Raw genomic sequence first — 18,328 nt, forward strand, 5'->3', positions numbered from 1 at the left:
TTTCCTTTTTTAAATTTTCTAACCTACCTGCCCGATTAAGGGATCTGACATTCCACGCTCCAATCCGTAGAATGCCAGTTTTCTTTCTCCTGATAACGACATTCTCTTGAGGAGTCCCCACCCGGAGATCCGAATGGGGGACTATTTTACCTCCGGGTATATTTTACCCAAGAGGACGCCATAATTTAACCATACAGTAAAGCAGCATGCCCTCGGGAAAAATTATGGCTGTAGTTTCCCATTGCTTTCAGCCGTTTGCAGTACCAGAACAGCAATGTTACAAGGCCAGATCAGTCAATCATCCAGACTGTTGCCCCTGCAACTACTGAAAAGGTTACTGCCCCTCTTCAGGAAACACACGTTTGTCTGGCCTCTCAACAGATACCCCTCCGTTGTGGTTGCAACTACGGTACGGCTATCTGTATCGTTGAGGCACGACTATATAAAGGGCGACGTTGTTAGTAGAAATTTCGAAAAGTTACGGACATAATTACAGGGCTATTACAAATGATTGAAGCGATTTCATAAATTCACTGTAGCTCCATTCATTGACATATGGTCACGACACACGACAGATACGTAGAAAAACTCATAAATTTTTGTTCGGCTGAAGCCGCACTTCAGGTTTCTGCCGCCAGAGCGCTCGAGAGCGCAGTGAGACAAAATGGCGACAGGAGCCGAGAAAGCGTATGTAGTGCTTGAAATGTACTCACATCAGTTAGTCATAACAGTGCAACGACACTTCAGGACAAAGTTCAACAAAGATCCACCAACTGCTAACTCCATTCGGCGACGGTATGCGCAGTTTAAAGCTTCTGGATGCCTCTGTAAGGGGAAATCAACGGGACGGCCTGCAGTGAGCGAAGAAACGGTTGAACGCGTGCGGTCAAGATTCACGCGTAGCCCGCGGAAGTCGACGAATAAAGCAAGCAGGGAGCTAAACGTACCACAGCCGACGGTTTGGAAAATCTTACGGAAAAGGCTAAACAGAAGCCTTACCGTTTACAATTGCTACAAGTCCTGACACCCAATGACAATGTCAAACGCTTTGAATTTTCGGCGCGGTTGCAACAGCTCACGGAAGAGGATGCAGTGCGAAACTTGTTTTCAGTGATGAAGCAACATTTTTTCTTAATGGTGAAGTGAACAGACACAACGTGCGAATCTGGGCGGTAGAGAATCCTCACACATTCGTGCAGCAAATTCGCAATTCATCCAAAGTGAACGTGTTTTGTGCAATCTCACGGTTTAAAGTTTACGGCCCCTTTTCGTTCTGCGGAAAAAACGTTACAGGACACGTGTATCTGGGCATGCTGGAAAATTGGCTCATGCCACAACTGGAGACCGACAGCGCCGACTTCATCTTTGAACAGGATGGTGCTCCACGGCACTTCCATCATGATGTTCGGCATTTGTTAAACAGGAGATTGGAAAACCGATGGATCGGTCGTGGTGGAGATCGTGATCAGCAATTCATGTCATGGCCTCCACGCTCTCCCGACTTAACCCCATGCGATTTCTTTCTGTGGGGTTATGTGAAAGATTCAGTGTTTAAACCTCCACTACCGAGAAACGTGCGAGAACTGCGATCTCGCATCAACGATGCTTTCGAACTCATTGATGGGGACATGCTGCGCTGAGTGTGGGAGGAACTTGATTATCGGCTTGATGTCTGCCGAATCACTAAAGGGGGACATATCGAACATTCGTGAACGCCTAAAAAAACTTTTTGAGTTTTTGTATGTGTGTGCAAATAATAAAGTTATTGTAGAGCTGTGAAATCGCTTCAATCATTTGTAATAACCCTGTACTTCAAATTCTTACGCCTTTCATCTATGGGCAGACATAGGCTACAAACGTTTTTAAGATAATGGTATATAAATATATACTTCGATGTGTGCACATCGACCTAGCGGTTATCTATCGCGTCTGGCGTAAAATTTGCCTATATAGCGCGCCTGAGAGGGGTGAGTCGCGCATGGACTGTGTTTAGAAGCTCGCTGGGCGGCAGTCAACACATGCAACTGAGACCGTTGGTACTGGCGTTGGTGATTCTGACGTTCATTGGTTGTTTCTGCTCACGACGGCATTCGAACCATGGATAGTCTCTTTTGTTTTTCAAACAACGTGATTTAACGTATTGCTGCCTCTCGTTGCCTCATTCGAAATTCTCGTCAGCTACTTCAGTCTGTGCTATGGGTACTGCCAACTGCCAGCCCTGAGCGATTCCCTTAGTACTGTAATGCCCGTGTTTTGGTGGTTTATCATGTGTGGTTAAATTTTTTATTTCATTTTATTTGCTGGACCAACTGGTTGCTTGAAGTTTTCCCGGCATAGTTTATATCGTTATTATTGTCTGGCCTGTATTCCCTGAAGCACATGTTTTTGAGGCTTGTTGAATTAACACCAGCTGTTTGTGTGTTTCAGAAGCTTGTCTTGTTCCTTTGTGTTCTCTCCCGTGTGTACAACGACTTGCCTTAGGAGACGGGCGAGCTGGGCCCGTTGGTTGTTGGAGAGTAAAAGGGGTCGTACCAAGGGCGGCAGTTCGTGTGTAATGAGAGGAAAGCCGTGTAATCCTGCTTTAAGTATACGCCTCCAATTATGACCGTTATCTCCTGATGCATTTGTACTTGCGTGAGTGGTGGCTTAATTTTAAAACCACCAGTTTGTTTAATGATCCTGTGTTGAAGTATTGCAGAAGTTAACTCTAGAGTAATTTGCTTGTCAGCTTGAATTTGCTTTTGAGATTTCTATATTTAATTAGAATAACGTTTTTATGAGAAACTTTGTCTTAAAATTTTATGCTCTATGCTTCTTTTTTTTTTTTTTTTTTTTTTGTGAGTACCAAGGAATGAAACTTGCTCAGAGAGTTATTTTGTAATAAAATCAATCATGTGGCCTAGTACCCTCATTAATTGAACCTTTCTGTGCTAACGTAAAGTTGCGCCACATACTTAAAATCTGTGGTGCAATACAAGGCCCCAGTATTAGTCGATGTTTAACGTCGTTACGAAAAATCTCAAAAAGGTCTAGACCAATTTATTTCTGATTTTTACACGTTACTGCAATGAAAATAAAGACTACTGGGAGCTGGTCGTTTTCAGCATATTCTGTGGTTTTTATGCATCCTTCAGCACAACGTTCTACTTTGTAAAAAAAGTGAACAAATGATTGATGTCTCCCGAATTCCAGCAGGCACAAATTGAAAATCAGTACAGATGTGAAGACCTAGGACATAAGAGTCGTTTTGGTCAACGAAAACAGATGCACATACGAGAGCCGAGGAAGAGGAACTGAAAACTGAAAATCAAGAACCATGAACCAGGAGTCGAGGTCGGGTCTCGAAAACCCCACTGCGGCGCAGAGAGGCCGCGCCGCGCTGCACTCACCCCCTTTGCTGTCGTCGGCCTCGATGGGCTGCTTGAGCGCGGTGATGTCTCGGAAGGTGAGCAGGAACAGCACCACCAGGTCCCGCTCGTTCTTGATGGGCGCGATCTGCAGCAGCAGCCATAGCGGTGTCTCTGCCGGCACAAAAAGGGGCCACCACACGCGCACGTTAGTCAGTCTTCCAGCACTCGCCAAAACACACAACATGTCAGTAAAAATACACCAGCGTGCCTCTCCGACAACTGCACCGGCTGTAGGAAAGGAAACAGAGAGCTATTAATCAGTGCGTCGGACCTGCATCACTCCAGTCAACGATCATCCGTTATGAGTAACAGGTTGCCTATCCAACGACTTTCGGGGACAGTATATCATACAACTATCGAGCGAAATTGAAAATTTAAAATGCTGTCGTAATCCACTAATCTTAACTCTTGCAAGGGAAGCTCCCCTTTTTATTTCTCTCAGACTTAGTGATAAGATGGCTCAGTGGATAGCCCGTCAAAAACTGAACACATATAAAGTATAAAAACGGGAAGAAGGTGTACTGAACTGCGAAAAGAAAGCAAAATAACGGTCCTAAAACAAGACACAGTGGTGTATCGGGTCCAGTAACCATAATGCAGAGGGCGATGCAGAACCGTATGACAAAGAAGGTGGCTTACAAAACACTCGTTTGACCTATACATGAGTATTTCACATCAGTGTGGGATCCGTAGCAGGTCGGGCTGACAGGGGAGATAGAGAAGATCCAAAGAAGAGCGGCGCGTTTCGTCACAGGTTATTTGGCAAGCGTGATAGCGTTACGGAGATGTTTAGCAAACTCAAGGGGCAGACTCTGCAAGAGAGGCGCTCTGCATCGCGGTATAGCTTGTTGTCCAGGTTTCGAGAGGGTGCGTTTCTGGATGAGATATCGAATATATTGCTTCCCCCTACTTATACCTCCCGAGGAGATCACGAATGCAAAGTTAGAGAGATTCGAGCGCGCACGGAGGCATTCCGGCAGTCGTTCTTCACGCGAAGCATACGCGACTGAAACAGGAAAGGGAGGTAATGACAGTGACACGTAAAGTGCCCTACGCCACACACCGTTGGGTGGCTTGCGTAATATAAATGTAGATGCAGATGTAGAAGACGAGCCATAACGAGAAGCCTGCAGTAGCAACGGCGTCGTAGGTAAGGGCCCGTAGTGTTGGACTGCCAAGCGGAGGTGCTGTGTTCAAAAGTCCCTCGTGTCAAAAACTGAACACAGATAAAGTATGAAAACGGGAAGAAGGTGTACTGAACTGCGAAAAGAAAGCAAAATAGAAACAGCGAACGGTCGAAGAACAAGATACAGTGGTGTATCGGGACCAGTAACCATATACAGAGGGCAATGCAGAACCATATGACAGATTCCCATAATCAAGACAGGACAGGATCAGTGGTTTGTAAAGCTTGTGGTACTCCGGCAGCAAAGAGTATTAAGGTGTAGCCAGCACCTTTGCTTAAGTTGGCGACACCTTTGCTTAAGTTGGCGAAGATGGGGAAGCCACGCTAGTTGGGCATTGAAGACCAGTCCCAAAAAAGATACACATCTCCACCACATGGAGTAACTGGTCGTTGAAATAAACTTCTGGTTGTGGATGAATAGTACGATGGCGACGGAAGTGCATGATGTGAGTCTTGGCCGCGGAAACCAGAAAGCTGTGGATGAGTGCCCATGACTGCTCCTTTCGAATGGCGCCCTGTAGTCGACGTTCAGCTATACTCTCATTAGAGGAGCAGTAGTACATCTATATCTACATCTACATTTATACTCCGCAAGCCACCCAAAGGTGTGTGACGGAGGGCACTTTACGTGCCACTGTCGTTAATTCTCTTTCCTCTTCCAGTATCGTATGGTTCGCGGGAAGAAAGACTGTCTGAAAGCCTCCGTGCGCGCTCTAGTCTCTCTAATTTTACATTCGTGATCTCCTCGGGAGGTATAAGTAGGGGGAAGCAATATATTCGATACCTCATCCAGAAACGCACCCTCTCGAAACCTGGCGATCAAGCTACACCGCGATGCAGAGCGCCTCTCTTCCAGAGTTTGCCACTTGAGTTTGCTAAACATCTCCGTAACGCTATCACGGTTACCAAATAACCCTGTGATGAAACGCGCCGCTCTTCTTTGGATCTTCTCTATCTCCTCCGTCAACCCGATCTGGTACGGATCCCACACTGATGAGCAATACTCAAGTATAGGTATAACGAGTGTTTTGTAAGCCACCTCCTTTGTTCATGGACTACATTTTCTAAGGACTCTCCCAATGAATCTCAACCTTGTACCCGCCTTACCAACAATTAATTTTATATGATCATTCCACTTCAAATCGTTCCGCACGCATACTCCCAGATATTTTACAGAAGTAACTGCTACCAGTGTTTGTTCCGCTATCATATAACCATACAATAAAGGGTCCTTCTGTCCATGTATTCGCAATACATTACATTTGTCTATGTTAAGGGTCAGTTGCCACTCCCTGCACCAAGTGCCTATCCGCTGCAGATCTTCCTGCATTTCTCTACAATTTTCTAATGCTGCAACTTCTCTGTATACTACAGCATCATTCGCGAAAAGACGCATGGAACTTCCGACACTATCTACTAAAAGTAATAAACGTCAGCATACAAGGAGGGTGATACTGAAGACTCCCAGCAGCTGCTAGACCTTTGATTGCCACTAAAAAGAGAGGGATACTTAATACAGAGCCCTGCGGAACCCCATTCTCTTGGTGGGGGGTACTGTGGGAAGCACGAACTCGAAAATGAAAAGTACGGTGTGACAGGATGTTCTGGACAAAAAATAGAAGTTGGCCCCAGGGATCCCACTCACGTGAGGTAGCACGGATGTCGTGTCACCACGCGATGTAATAAGCATTATGTACGTCGGAGAAGACAGCAATAACGTGTTGACATCAGTCAAAAGCTATTTGGATGGCAGACTCCGTGGAAATCAAATTATCTACAGTGGAACGGCCTGTGTTCTGCTTCTTCCAGAAGGCACTGCGACTCAAGGAGCCGACACAGCCGCAGGCGCGCCATGCGTCCGAATAACTTACAGAGAATATTGGTGAGACTAATTGGGCGATAGCTGTCTATATTTAGGGGATACTGGTACGATGGTGCTCTCCTACTAAAGAGATAGGAGCTCACCCTCGCTCCAGATACAGTTGAAGATGGCAAGGAGAAAATGCTGGTAATCCACTGATATGTGTTTGAGCATTTGGTTGGGGATGCAGTACGGCCCTGGGGCTCTATCAAGGTAAACGAATGTGGCACTGAAGAATTGCCATTCGCTGAGTGGAGCACTATAGGATCCCAGGTGACTTGTAGTGAAAAGGATCATTGGGAAGTGATCACCACCACACAGGTCACTGTGAATAGTCCAGTGGATTGATGGAGGGAGACAAGGCTGTAAATACAAAGATCAATGGCTGAGTAAGTTCTATGTTCCACACTGAAGTGTGTGGTGGCACCAGTATACAAGAGAAAGAGGTCGAGACCTGCCAGTGAGTTTTCATTGTCTTCACTGCAGACAGGGATAGTAGTTTCACCCCAAAAAGGGTTTTGGGCACTGAAGTTGCCCAAGATTGGGAAAAGTGGGTGGAGCTGAGAAATCAATGCAGATAGCACACACTGAGATACAGGGAGATAGACATTACAGATATTAAAATTCCCAAAGTGCCCTTACCTGAACAGCTACAATCTTCAAAGTTGTACCAAGAGCCACAAGTTCGCTATATACAGAGTTCAGAATGTATGTGCAAATTCCAGTTGACATAACTCAGCCATGTGGTGGAGAAACCATATACAACACCACTTAAAAAGTTAAGGGACAAAAGAGGCAGGTTATGTTCCAAGGTCACCTGCTGCCACTGGGTTAGTAGCTATCAAGATACATAGGTTCAGAGATAAATTGTGCAGTGCGATCAGGAGCCTCAGGGTCCACTGGATCATTGCCACTGCCACAGTTACACAACGTGTGGGCTCCAGTAGCGTGAAGACCACCAGAATTTCCTTCGCCTTGGAAGACTTCTTTTTGAATTTCTTTTCTTTAGCAGGTTTGGATAGCTGGGAGCAGTTGCCTGAATTAGTTTCAGGGACTGAAGAAGATCATGAAGTCCTATGACCAGTTGCCTATGGCTTCCTCAGCCACTGACTGGTATCGAGTTGCAGACCAACGGATATCTTGGTGGAAAGTGTCCCGAGGAACCCCCCCCCCCTGGAGTGAGAAACCAGACCAAGGTGATGTGTCTGTGGCTGGGAAATATGGATTGACATCCCCAGTGGGTGGGGAGCCATTGCTCCCAAAGTGGATGTGAGGAAAGCAGCAGGAGGAGAACCCCAAACCATTAGGGGGCGGGGGGGGGGGGGGGAGGGCAGGCATGGTGGAGAAGTCCTGAGGACTTGCCCTAGGATGCATAATAATGGACAGTACTATTGGCAGAGAGGGTAAAATCGTCATAGCTGCACCAACGACATTGTCATGCATGCAGAGCTCATACTTTTTCTTGGTCTCTTGGTATATCAGTCTTATATTCTTGTATGTTATTCTCTCTCTGAATGACCGTATAGTCTGGTGAGCAGTGAGAATGGTGATCTCCACAGTTGATGCAAACGGAGGGAGGAGGAGAAGGATATTAGTGTTTAACGTCCCGTCGACAACTAGGTCATTAGAGACGGAGCACAAGCTCGGATTAGGGAAGGACGGGGAAGGAAATCGGCCGTGCCCCTTCGAAGGAACCATCCCGGCATTTGCCTGAAGTGATCTAGGGAAATCACGGAAAACCTAAATCAGGATGGCCAGACGCGGGATTGAACCGTCGTCCTCCCGAATGCGAGTCCAATGTGCTAACATCTGCGCCACCTGGCTCGATTCGGATGGAGGAGCACAAGGAACGTTCACATGCAATGGCCATCCGCAACCCCTACAGTCTGGGCTCATGTCGCAATGTGAAGACACGTGCCTGAATTTCATACATTTGAAGCACAGTGTAGGGGTAGGGAGGAGGGTACATATGGTTCCACATCACATAGGTATACCATTACCTTGATCTTTCCAGGCAACAAATCACGCTGAAAGGCCAAAATGAAGGTCCTGGTAGCAACCTTATTGTCCTTTGGCCAACTGTGGACGTGATGGACAAAATGTACACCCTGTTGCTCCACAGTCGCGTGTAGCTCATCATCATACTGGAAGAGGTCATGATGGAAAATGGTGCCTTGAACGATGTTTAGACTATTATGGGGAGCGATGGTCACCAGAATATTACCCAGCTTCTCAAAAGCAAGCAACAACCTGTGACTGGACAGGGGATTCGGTTTATATCAAAACTGACCACCCTTCATTCCGGAGATGGCTGCAACTTCCCTAAATTAGTCCTGTATAGTCTCTGCGAGGAATAAAGGCTTTGTGGCCAAAGAAAGAATCCCCATCTGTCCTTGTATGAGCCAGGTATTGTGGGGAGTATTTCTCTGCCTGTCGCTTATCTCGACATTCCTGCCATGTTGTAGCCAGGGTAGGAAACATTTTGGGGTCGTATATAGTTTGAACGAATTCTTTCTTTCTGAAGAGACTGCTGGGGCCGCGTAACTACCAGCAGGGGAAAGATTGATCTGCTTCATAGTGGAAGTACCCAATCCAAATGAGGGATCTCTCCAGTGTCAGCAACAGCTGCCTGGCCAGTAATCTGCCCCTTGGCATACATGGGGAGGTATCAGCTTAGGCACTAACAGTGCAATCCCTGCATGGTCAGGCGTCTTCTACCGTCCAAGTACTTGATGACCCCCCCCCCCTCCCCCCACAGTGGGATGGCTACTGTGCTGGATTTGGGCGTACTGCCTTATTAGAAAGGAAGGGTGCTAGGGTGGAAAGACACAAAAGTGGAATAGACACCACATTGGGCATGATCCACACTTCTGAAAAATATGGAAAAGTGGTGGCAGGTCAAATCCAACAATGGGGACCAAGTATTTATTAATGGAAATGTGTAGAGAGCGTCGAAAGTGATATGGAAAACCAAGGTGGTAATCCATGTACCAGGACAAGCAGGGTCTACCCAAGAAAGACTATCCGATGGAAATGCTGAGGGGGAAAGGGATAGTGGAAGTATAGACTTGAGGCATAGAAATGGAAATGGGCAGTATGGTAGCAAAGCATGTTGTCACGAAATAGTTGCGAGCCCCCAACATTTAGCCTGGATGATGTAATTGAAGAAAATCTCTTTCTGTTAACTTTGTCCAGTCACTGTGTACATTTTAATTTGGATGTCATCCTTTAGTGCACCGACCACAACATTTACGATGTCACCGTGCCTTTAACCAGCAACCACAAAATGCAGCCAATGGATCTTTGCTTTTTCGAGTCTTTAAGGGACGTTTTCCCCAAAGATGCCAGCAGTGGTTCATTAACCATACTGAACAAGAAATTACGCAATTTATTGCCAGATTATTTGTAACTGATTATGAAAGGCCAGCCATAACGACGGAGGCAAAAAATGAGATGGGATGTTTGTAAAATTAGTCAAAGATGTTGATATTTTTTGCCACTAGATAGTTCAGTAGCTTGTTGGAAATGTTGACTCAAATTTTCAGAGTTTAATTCATGCTACAAATGGTGTAAAATCCATCTTATTTCAAGGATTGCGCATTGCCACGTCCCCTTTTGTACACAACTTTGTACTTGTCTGCGATATTATATCCTACCATCAGAGAAGACATCTCTACAGTACCGAATGCTGCGAACTAATTTATGATTTATTAAAGAATGCAGACGTTGTGGAACACACGACCCTAATGAAAGCCTTAATAACTTCATTTAGAACAGTTGCCTAATGATAACATTTAACTCGTCTATTACTGTTACAATTTTCTCACATGATGCTTGTCTGGCGTTCAATGATGGTTAACACTGGAAGAATCGGGACCCTTACGAGACTAGCATTTGAAACAAGTTGGTTCAGTGAAAACCTACTGAAGACGGTTGATGATGTGCGTATTGCTAGTTTTGAAACGTCAGTGAAGGATATTGCCACAGATCCCTCCGGGAGAATCAGACTAAACGAAAAGAACTGCATTAAGACCAAAAAGACCAAATGTACCATAATGTATGACATTGAGGTACTTGTTTCTGGCATAAATGATAACAAAAGTTTGTTTTCATTTCATGCAACTTTCTTTTTCAGTGCCTGAGGAACATTTTCTGCTGAACCACAGCAGATGAAAATTTACTACCGACGTTCTACATGCTACAACATAACTCCCGTTTTAAAAGTGCATTACTGTGCTACTTATTTAAATTTTTGCTAAATAAAAATTGCTATGTCTCATCCACACACATTTAAAAATTTGTTGTGTGTGTTCCAAGACATATTAAAAAAACTGACACGTGGATTTGTTTACCTAATTACTAAAAATAACGTACCACGTTTTGCAAGGGATAAGTGAAGTAACCTTCGAGAAAATGTTCCTCATGTGGTGGCATGTGTTCCAAATGTATCCAACAACATCCTGCTCAAATTATTTGACAAAAAATTGAGAAAAATCCAGATTTTAGCCATTCGTATAATGACAACATGTGCAAAATTTGATCAAATTATCTCTCAAACAGTAAACGTTACATTAGCTTATATGTACCCATGTATCTTCTCTTATGTCCGCTCTGAATTGTATCTATTAAATTATATGTTGAAGAAAATTTTTACATTTTAAATAAACACTTTATTTCATTCTTTTACACAAAACTTTATTTCAAAAATAAAAAAGAGCCTAAAGGAACACTCTGTGATGCTTTTGCACTAAAGCAACAAAAAAGTGTTAAGTTCAGAAATGAAAACAGCCTACACAGGACAATGACTTTTCTCAAGCAATTTACAGCGCCTGTGGTCGCGTTTACACAAAAGGCTACAGCATGTTTCCTCGAAATCAAATAAAGAGGAAGAAATGGGTCACACATGGCTTTTTATCATTTTAATAATAATACTGAAATTTACACCGCTATAGACGCATACTTACTCCACCATCGGAGAAGTTTGCGCATTTGCGTGACTTTTTTTAGTTAATAGCGCATTACAGTTTAAATTTTAATTATCTCTTTCAGACTCTATTATGTACTAGCCAAACGTTCGAGAAAGTACAATATTGTAATTCGTTAAGTTTCTATCAGTATATCGCTAATTAAACCGTAAGTGCACTATCTTACCCCACTTTATACATATCTTGTTGTAATGTCACACGTAAATGTTGCGTAAGTTATTTTATCACCAATCCTATTAAAGAAATTTATTCGTAATTAGTAGTGATTTCTAAAAGTTTTTTATTGATTTGCATATGTTTGAATGGTATTTCACAACAGTCAAAGAAAGAAATAAACAAACGGTGTTTCCATCTCTGACTTACAGTCGCGGAAACAGCTGCTCGCGATCAAAACATGTCGACGCGTTTCGCTGCTGAGGGTCACCAAACGCGGGAGTTTCATTCGTCAACGGCGGTTCCGCGGAATAACCGTCCTGATCCTCATACATAGAAAAGGTGAGCCGTGGATTCTGTATCGTGCAATTTGTCTAGAACTTACAGTCACCATCTCTCTTTGAAATCGTGGTATTATCACAGTCGCACGTATACTGTCGCGACACTCATTGCTGTGAAAATTGTTACCGTCTGACAGTAACGACACCAGCGCTCCTAACAGCAAGAAAGGTAGCCGTAAGACTTACGTTTGTTTTCTAGATAATTAACGAAACAGCTGTAGTATTTTTAGATTCCAAGCGTTTCGAAATTATCTTGAGACATGATTGATCGAGAAATAAATGTAGAAGCAACCGAATGTCATTGGTTCAGTGACAGAAATAGTTTCGAATACGTATGTAGTTACATCTTATTCCGCTGTGAGGCATATAGACATATATTTAACTCATGAGAAGCATATATTTTTGTTGTTGTCTGTTCCTATCATGATAGACACTTTCCGTAACGCGTAACAATTTTGCGCCGAGTCTAATGATTTGCACATTCTTACACTTCTCTCGACTTTCAAATACGGTACATGACTTTTTTTTTAATGTAATTACTATCGCTTCAAACGCGAATGTGTTGAAGGTTGTTGCTGTTTGTGGCTCAAATGTAGGAACAATTGTGGAATTAGTTAATTTTTTGTGGAGGGAAAAAGTTTATTGCTTTTGATGTTTTATAATCACGTCGTTGTGGTTTTTCCGTCAGCTACAGTTGTGGTGCCTTATTCGGTAGGTTAAATGATGTAGGTATTGCTTTCCATACAAGTTTCCTCGTTCCACAATCACAGATTTGGCTGTTAAGTCTAGTGACGGAAACGTATCTTAATTTAGTAGATATATGCCGTCTTTCTGGGTGGACCACTTTTTCTGCTGCTTATTAGCCATTTTTTATCTTGAACGAAAACGACATTCCTCAGTAGATATTCGTACGTTACACGTGAATAGTAAATATGCTGTCCTGTAGTGTAAAGTTTTCTCAGGAAACTAAACAATGACAAATCTGATATTATTAGGACTGTCCAATGTCATATTCAAAACTGTAACTTTCTGTTCGCTTAGAGCGCTGCTGTCGCAGTGTACAACAATAAATGAGTGGGAGTGTCTTGACTATACATGTTGGCTAGAGTATGGTATTACCATCTATGATTGACGATACGGAGATATATAGAGCGGTACAAGGAAGTGCGTACTCAGAAACCGCGCGCGTCTGATCATGTGCTTCACGCGCAATGACGAAATAGTTTTGAAATTTCACGATTATGTGTGCACTTGGTACTAGTCGATTCCGTTACTTGTTGCTTTCTTCGAACTGTTAATATACTGATACTTCTGTCTTGTTTGAAAGTGTAGCAGCGGGTTCGACTTGCGAGTACTACTTTTTTTTTTTTGGGGGGGGGGGGGGGGTTGAGCATGAAGTCTTTTCTTTATTATAAAAATGTATTCCTAAGCAATTATACTGGATATAGCTATGGGGTTTATTGATAATTTTGGCGTAACTCACATAGTTTATCTAGGTACGTTTATACTTGTCTGTGTACATCAGCTTGCCGCTCAGAAAAATCTGGTTTCACGACGCTGCCGAACAGGAACCTGTTAAGAGTAACTTATTTCGCGTAAACTACAATGAAAGCAGACTCAGTGTGTGATGGTCTCTCACGATATTTTAGTTCAATTACTCATACGTTAATATTACAAACGTTATTCATCTGTGGTAACGGTGATTTTATTTTGTTATCAGTTGTCATTTAGCCTTAAGAAAGACGTGTTAGAACGGACGAAAGAAATTTTGCGACTCCTATCTTTCGCCATGGTAGCACCTGTGTGGTAAAAAATTACAAGTTAGTACAAATAATGTTTTTACGAAACGCTAGTATTTAGCAGCGAGCGAGTATTCTAAATGTAGCAGAGGTAGAACGAGACTGACGTGTTTATTTGGTTTTTAATTCGCTTCTGTACTGTATCGTTATTTGGAAGGGAGATTGAACTGTAACGTGACTCAAGATCTAGGTTAACCTGGAAGGTAAATTTGGTAGCGAATTGACGAAGAATAACGAATGTGATGTCATAGCAAGAATCGTGTTTTTTGTTATATTGTTATGGCTCGTGTCTTACGAAATTTGTCTTTACATCTCTGCTTTAATTTCATATTATCGGAGACGCTATGTGGAACGTGGAACGTGAGACCTGGGAAAAAAAAAATATACGCCATGCTAAAGATCTCTGACGGGAAATTCACGAACAGCAAAAAAATTACGCGTGTTGAAACAGCTAAAAATAACCGATTTCGGAAACAACCGATTTTAGGTCTTTTATTGCTATTATTTCCGGTGATGTATGTAGACATCAAACAGAGATTGAAAAACTGTTAGACTCCCTCACAATTTTGTTTTCCATGTTTCAGGATGCATAGAATCAAAAATAAACTAAATACGTAAATAAAAGAAAAGAGTAAAGCGACCATCCACTGCTCTTCTCGAAAAGTAACGATGTGTTGAATACCACAATCACTAGTACTCTCCTACTAGTTCAAACTTTTTGAAATTGAATGGCAAACCACGTCCACTAGGACGTAGCCTAGTACAGCGGTGTGGGTCTCCCGCGTCGTCCTCGGTGTATGGGACCTCATCATCTTTGAAACTGTTGAAAAGTTGTGTTGTAATGGAGGATCACACCACTATTTGGGCATTACGATTCGTCAGTGCTAAAGGTGACAAGCAGTTAAGGAATACAAGACAGGCACAGGCATCAGATCACTACTTCGATTTTCATTATAAACTATGAAGTGTAAAGTTTTTGCTTTGTAACAGTTGTTTTTGTCATAATTTTCATTCCCTTTTATTATATCACAGAAGAAATAACATTTGTGTAAAATTTGTCGCGTACTTTTTCTTTAATTAACTTGAACGCCAAGCCACATGTGGGCAAGTCTTGCGTATTGCATGTACAGGCGAATTGTCTAAATAGGCAGCGCTAAACACCAACATGTACATTGTTGTCTCAACAATGCTGTGCCGATTCTTTGTTGCTCGTTTCTAAATGTAGGCGTTTTACTGAAATAGCGCTGATCGAGTTTCAGATGTAGTGCCGGTAATCCAATATTTCAAAGTATTTATGAATGAAAATTACTTTTAAAAAAAGGGTTTATTTAAAAGCCATCAATTTTAGCAGTTATACTATGGCAAATTGATATGCGGTTTTTTACTCGTTTTTGGTAAAGAATTAAAATCTTCAGGTAACTGTAACCAACAAATAACGAAAATACCGATTAATCATAAATAAAATACTCGTGCCATATTTTTCTATTCCTAATACGCAGAAGAAGTCGTCAGGGAGAAACACGTGTTATCTTACACCAGTCTCTTAGACCACATTGTCAAAGAAATTGATAAGGTTGTATTTCCTGCCATACAACGCCAAAGTTACATGCACTACACGACTAAGCAGGTTTTTTCCTTCTATACCTCGTTCGTCATAAGAATAAACCTGATGTAAACAAACACAAGCGCGATGACTGGCCAGCTGTCGTAGCCATCGTACAGCGATGGTCCGCTATCGGAAGTAGGTCCAGATTATGTATCAGGTATCTTATTATTATGTCATTGTAAATGAAATTATAAGGCATTCTAATTATCAACAGTCATCAACGTTTCTCTTCATCATACTTTAGTTACGTGATTTTTATTTCTAAAATCGTGTACTGTCACAGACTGAGTACTGTTGCGCCCTGATTGTTTCGCTGCTAATCCGTAATGTGAAAACAGACAATACTGCTAACTGCTTCGTAGTGAAACACGAGCACAAAGCACCGTTAATGTAGAGAAACTAGTTGTTCTCAATGCTTTAACTCAAGCTTGCAGAAAAATATCAGCTCTGACGTTTTTAGAGAAACACTCTGTAATAAATAGCAAATGATAGTCCAATTATATGTGCGGCGTAATCGGTAACGTCGTAGGATAACCTTGTATGCTGTAGGGCGACAGTTCTAATCTCGTTGTGGTCCATTAATTTTCTTTTTCGGTTTGAAAACCAAGATCATTTAAGTAAGAAATTCATCAAATATATGTTAATTAAAGGATGTTGTTGTTGTTGTTGTGGTCTTCAGTCCTGAGACTGGTTTGATGCAGCTCTCCATGCTACTCTATCCTGTGTAAGCTTCTTCATCTCACAGTACTTAAGGCAACCTACATCCTTCTGAATCTCTTAGTGTATTCAACTCTTGGTCTCCCTCTACGATTTTTACCCTCCACGCTGCCCTCCAATATTAAATTGGTGAACCCTTGATGCCTCAGAATGTGCCCTACCAACCGATCCCTTCTTCTTGTCAAGTTGTGCCAGAAACTTCCCTTTTCCCCAATTTTATTCAATACCTTCTCATTAGTTACGTGGTCTACCCATCTAATCTTCAGCATTCTTCTGTATCACCACATTTCAAAAGCTTCTCTTCTCTTCTTGTCTAACTATTTATCGTCCGTGTGTCACTTCCATACATGGCTACACTCCATACAAATACTTTCAGAAATGACTTCCTGGCACTCAAATCTATACTCGATGTTAACAAATTCCTCTTCTTCAGAAACGCTTTCCTTGCCATTGTCAGTCTACATTTTATGTCCTCTCTACTTCACCCATCATCAGTTATTTTGCTCCCCAAATAGAAGAACTCCTTTACTACTTTAAGTGTCTCATTTCCTAATCTAATTCCCTCAGCATCACCCGACAAATGTCATCGGCGAACCTCAAAGTTTTTATATCTTCTCCATGGATTTTAATACCTACTCCGAATTTTTCTTTTCTTTCCTTTACTGCTTCCTCAATATACAGATTGAAGAACATGGGGATAGGCTGCAACCCTGTCTCACTCCCTTCCCAACCACTGCTTCCCTTTCATGCCCATCGACTCTTATAACTACCATCTAGTTTCTGTACAAATTGTAAATAGCCTATCGCTCCCGGTATGTTACCCCTGCCACCTTCAGAATTTGAAAAAGAATATTCCAGTCAACATTGTCAAAAGCTTTCTCTAAGTCTGCATATGCTAGAAACGTAGGTTTGCCTTTCCTTAATCTTTCTTCTAAGGCAAGGCGTAAGGTCAGTATTGCCTCACATGTTCCAACATTTCTACGGAATCCAAACTGATCTTCCCCGAGGGCGGCTTCTACCAGTTTTTCCATTCGTCTGTAAAGAATTCGTGTTAGTATTTTGCAGCTGTGAATTATTAAACTGATAGTTCAGTAATTTTAACATCTGTCAACACCTGCTTTCTTTGGGATTGGAATTATTATATTCTTCTTGAAGTCTGAGGGTATTTCACGTGTCTCATACATCTTGCTCACCAGATGGTAGAGTTTTGTCATGACTGGCTCTCCCAAGGCCGTCAGTAGTTCTAATGGAATGTTGTCTACCCCTGGGGCCTTGTTTAGACTCAGGTCTTTCAGTGCGGTGTCAAACTCTTCACGCAGTATCGTATCTCCCATTTCATCTTCATCTACATCCTCTTCCATTTCCATAACATTGTCCTCAAGTACATCGCCCTTGTGTATACCCTCTATATACTTCTTCCACCTTTCTGCTTTCCCTTCTTTGCTTAGAACTGGGTATCCATCTGAGCTCTTGATATTCAGACAAGTGGTTCTCTTTTCTCCAAACGTCTCTTTAATTTTCCTGTAGGCAGTATCTATCTTACCCTTAGTGAGATAAGCCTCTACATCCTTACATTTGTCCTCTAGCCATCCCTGCTTAGCAGTTTTGCACTTTCTGTCGATCTCATTTTTTAGACGTTTGTATTCCTTTTTGCCTGCTTCATTTACTGCATTTATTATATTTTCTCCTTTCATCAATTAAATTCAGTACTTCTTCTGTTACCCAAGGATTCCCACCAGCCCTCGTCTTTTTACCTACTTGATCGTCTGCTGCCTTCACTACTTCATCCCTCAGAGGTACCCATTCGTTTTCTACTATATTTCTTTCCCCCATTTCTGTCAATTGTTCCGTTATGCTCTCCTTGAAACTCTCCTCTACTTCTGGTTTAGTCAGTTTATCAAGGTCTCATCTCCTTAAATTCCCAACTTTTTGCAGTTTCTTCAGTTTTAATCTACAGTTCATAACCAATAGACTGTGGTCGGAGTCCACTTCTGCCCCTGGAAATGTCTTACAATTTAAAACCTGGTTCCTAAATCTCTGTCTTACCATTATATAATCTATCTGATATCATTTAGTATCTCCAGGGTTCTTCCATGTATAGAACCATCCTTCATGATTCTTGAACCAAGTGTTAGCTATGATTAATTTATGCTCTGTGCAAAATTGTACCAGGCGGCTTCCTCTTTCATTTCTTAGCCCCAATCCATATTCACCTACTACGTTTCCTTCTCTCCCTTTTCCTACTCTCGAATCCCAGTCACCCATGCCTA

At 42.4% G+C, this 18,328-nt stretch overlaps 1 protein-coding gene across 1 annotated transcript in view; it reads right to left on the reverse strand.

Annotated features, from left to right (window-relative positions):
• The window catches only part of LOC126292291 (potassium voltage-gated channel protein eag), a 1,528,023-nt gene that overhangs the window by 405,708 nt on the left and 1,103,987 nt on the right, over positions 1-18,328 (reverse strand). The window contains exon 6 of the mRNA XM_049986211.1: positions 3,390-3,521. Coding sequence (XP_049842168.1) covers positions 3,390-3,521 — 132 coding nt within the window. The remainder of the gene's footprint in view (positions 1-3,389; positions 3,522-18,328) is intronic.

The sequence above is a fragment of the Schistocerca gregaria genome, chromosome 9 (genome assembly GCF_023897955.1).
Source record: "Schistocerca gregaria isolate iqSchGreg1 chromosome 9, iqSchGreg1.2, whole genome shotgun sequence".
Taxonomy (NCBI): domain Eukaryota; kingdom Metazoa; phylum Arthropoda; class Insecta; order Orthoptera; family Acrididae; genus Schistocerca; species Schistocerca gregaria.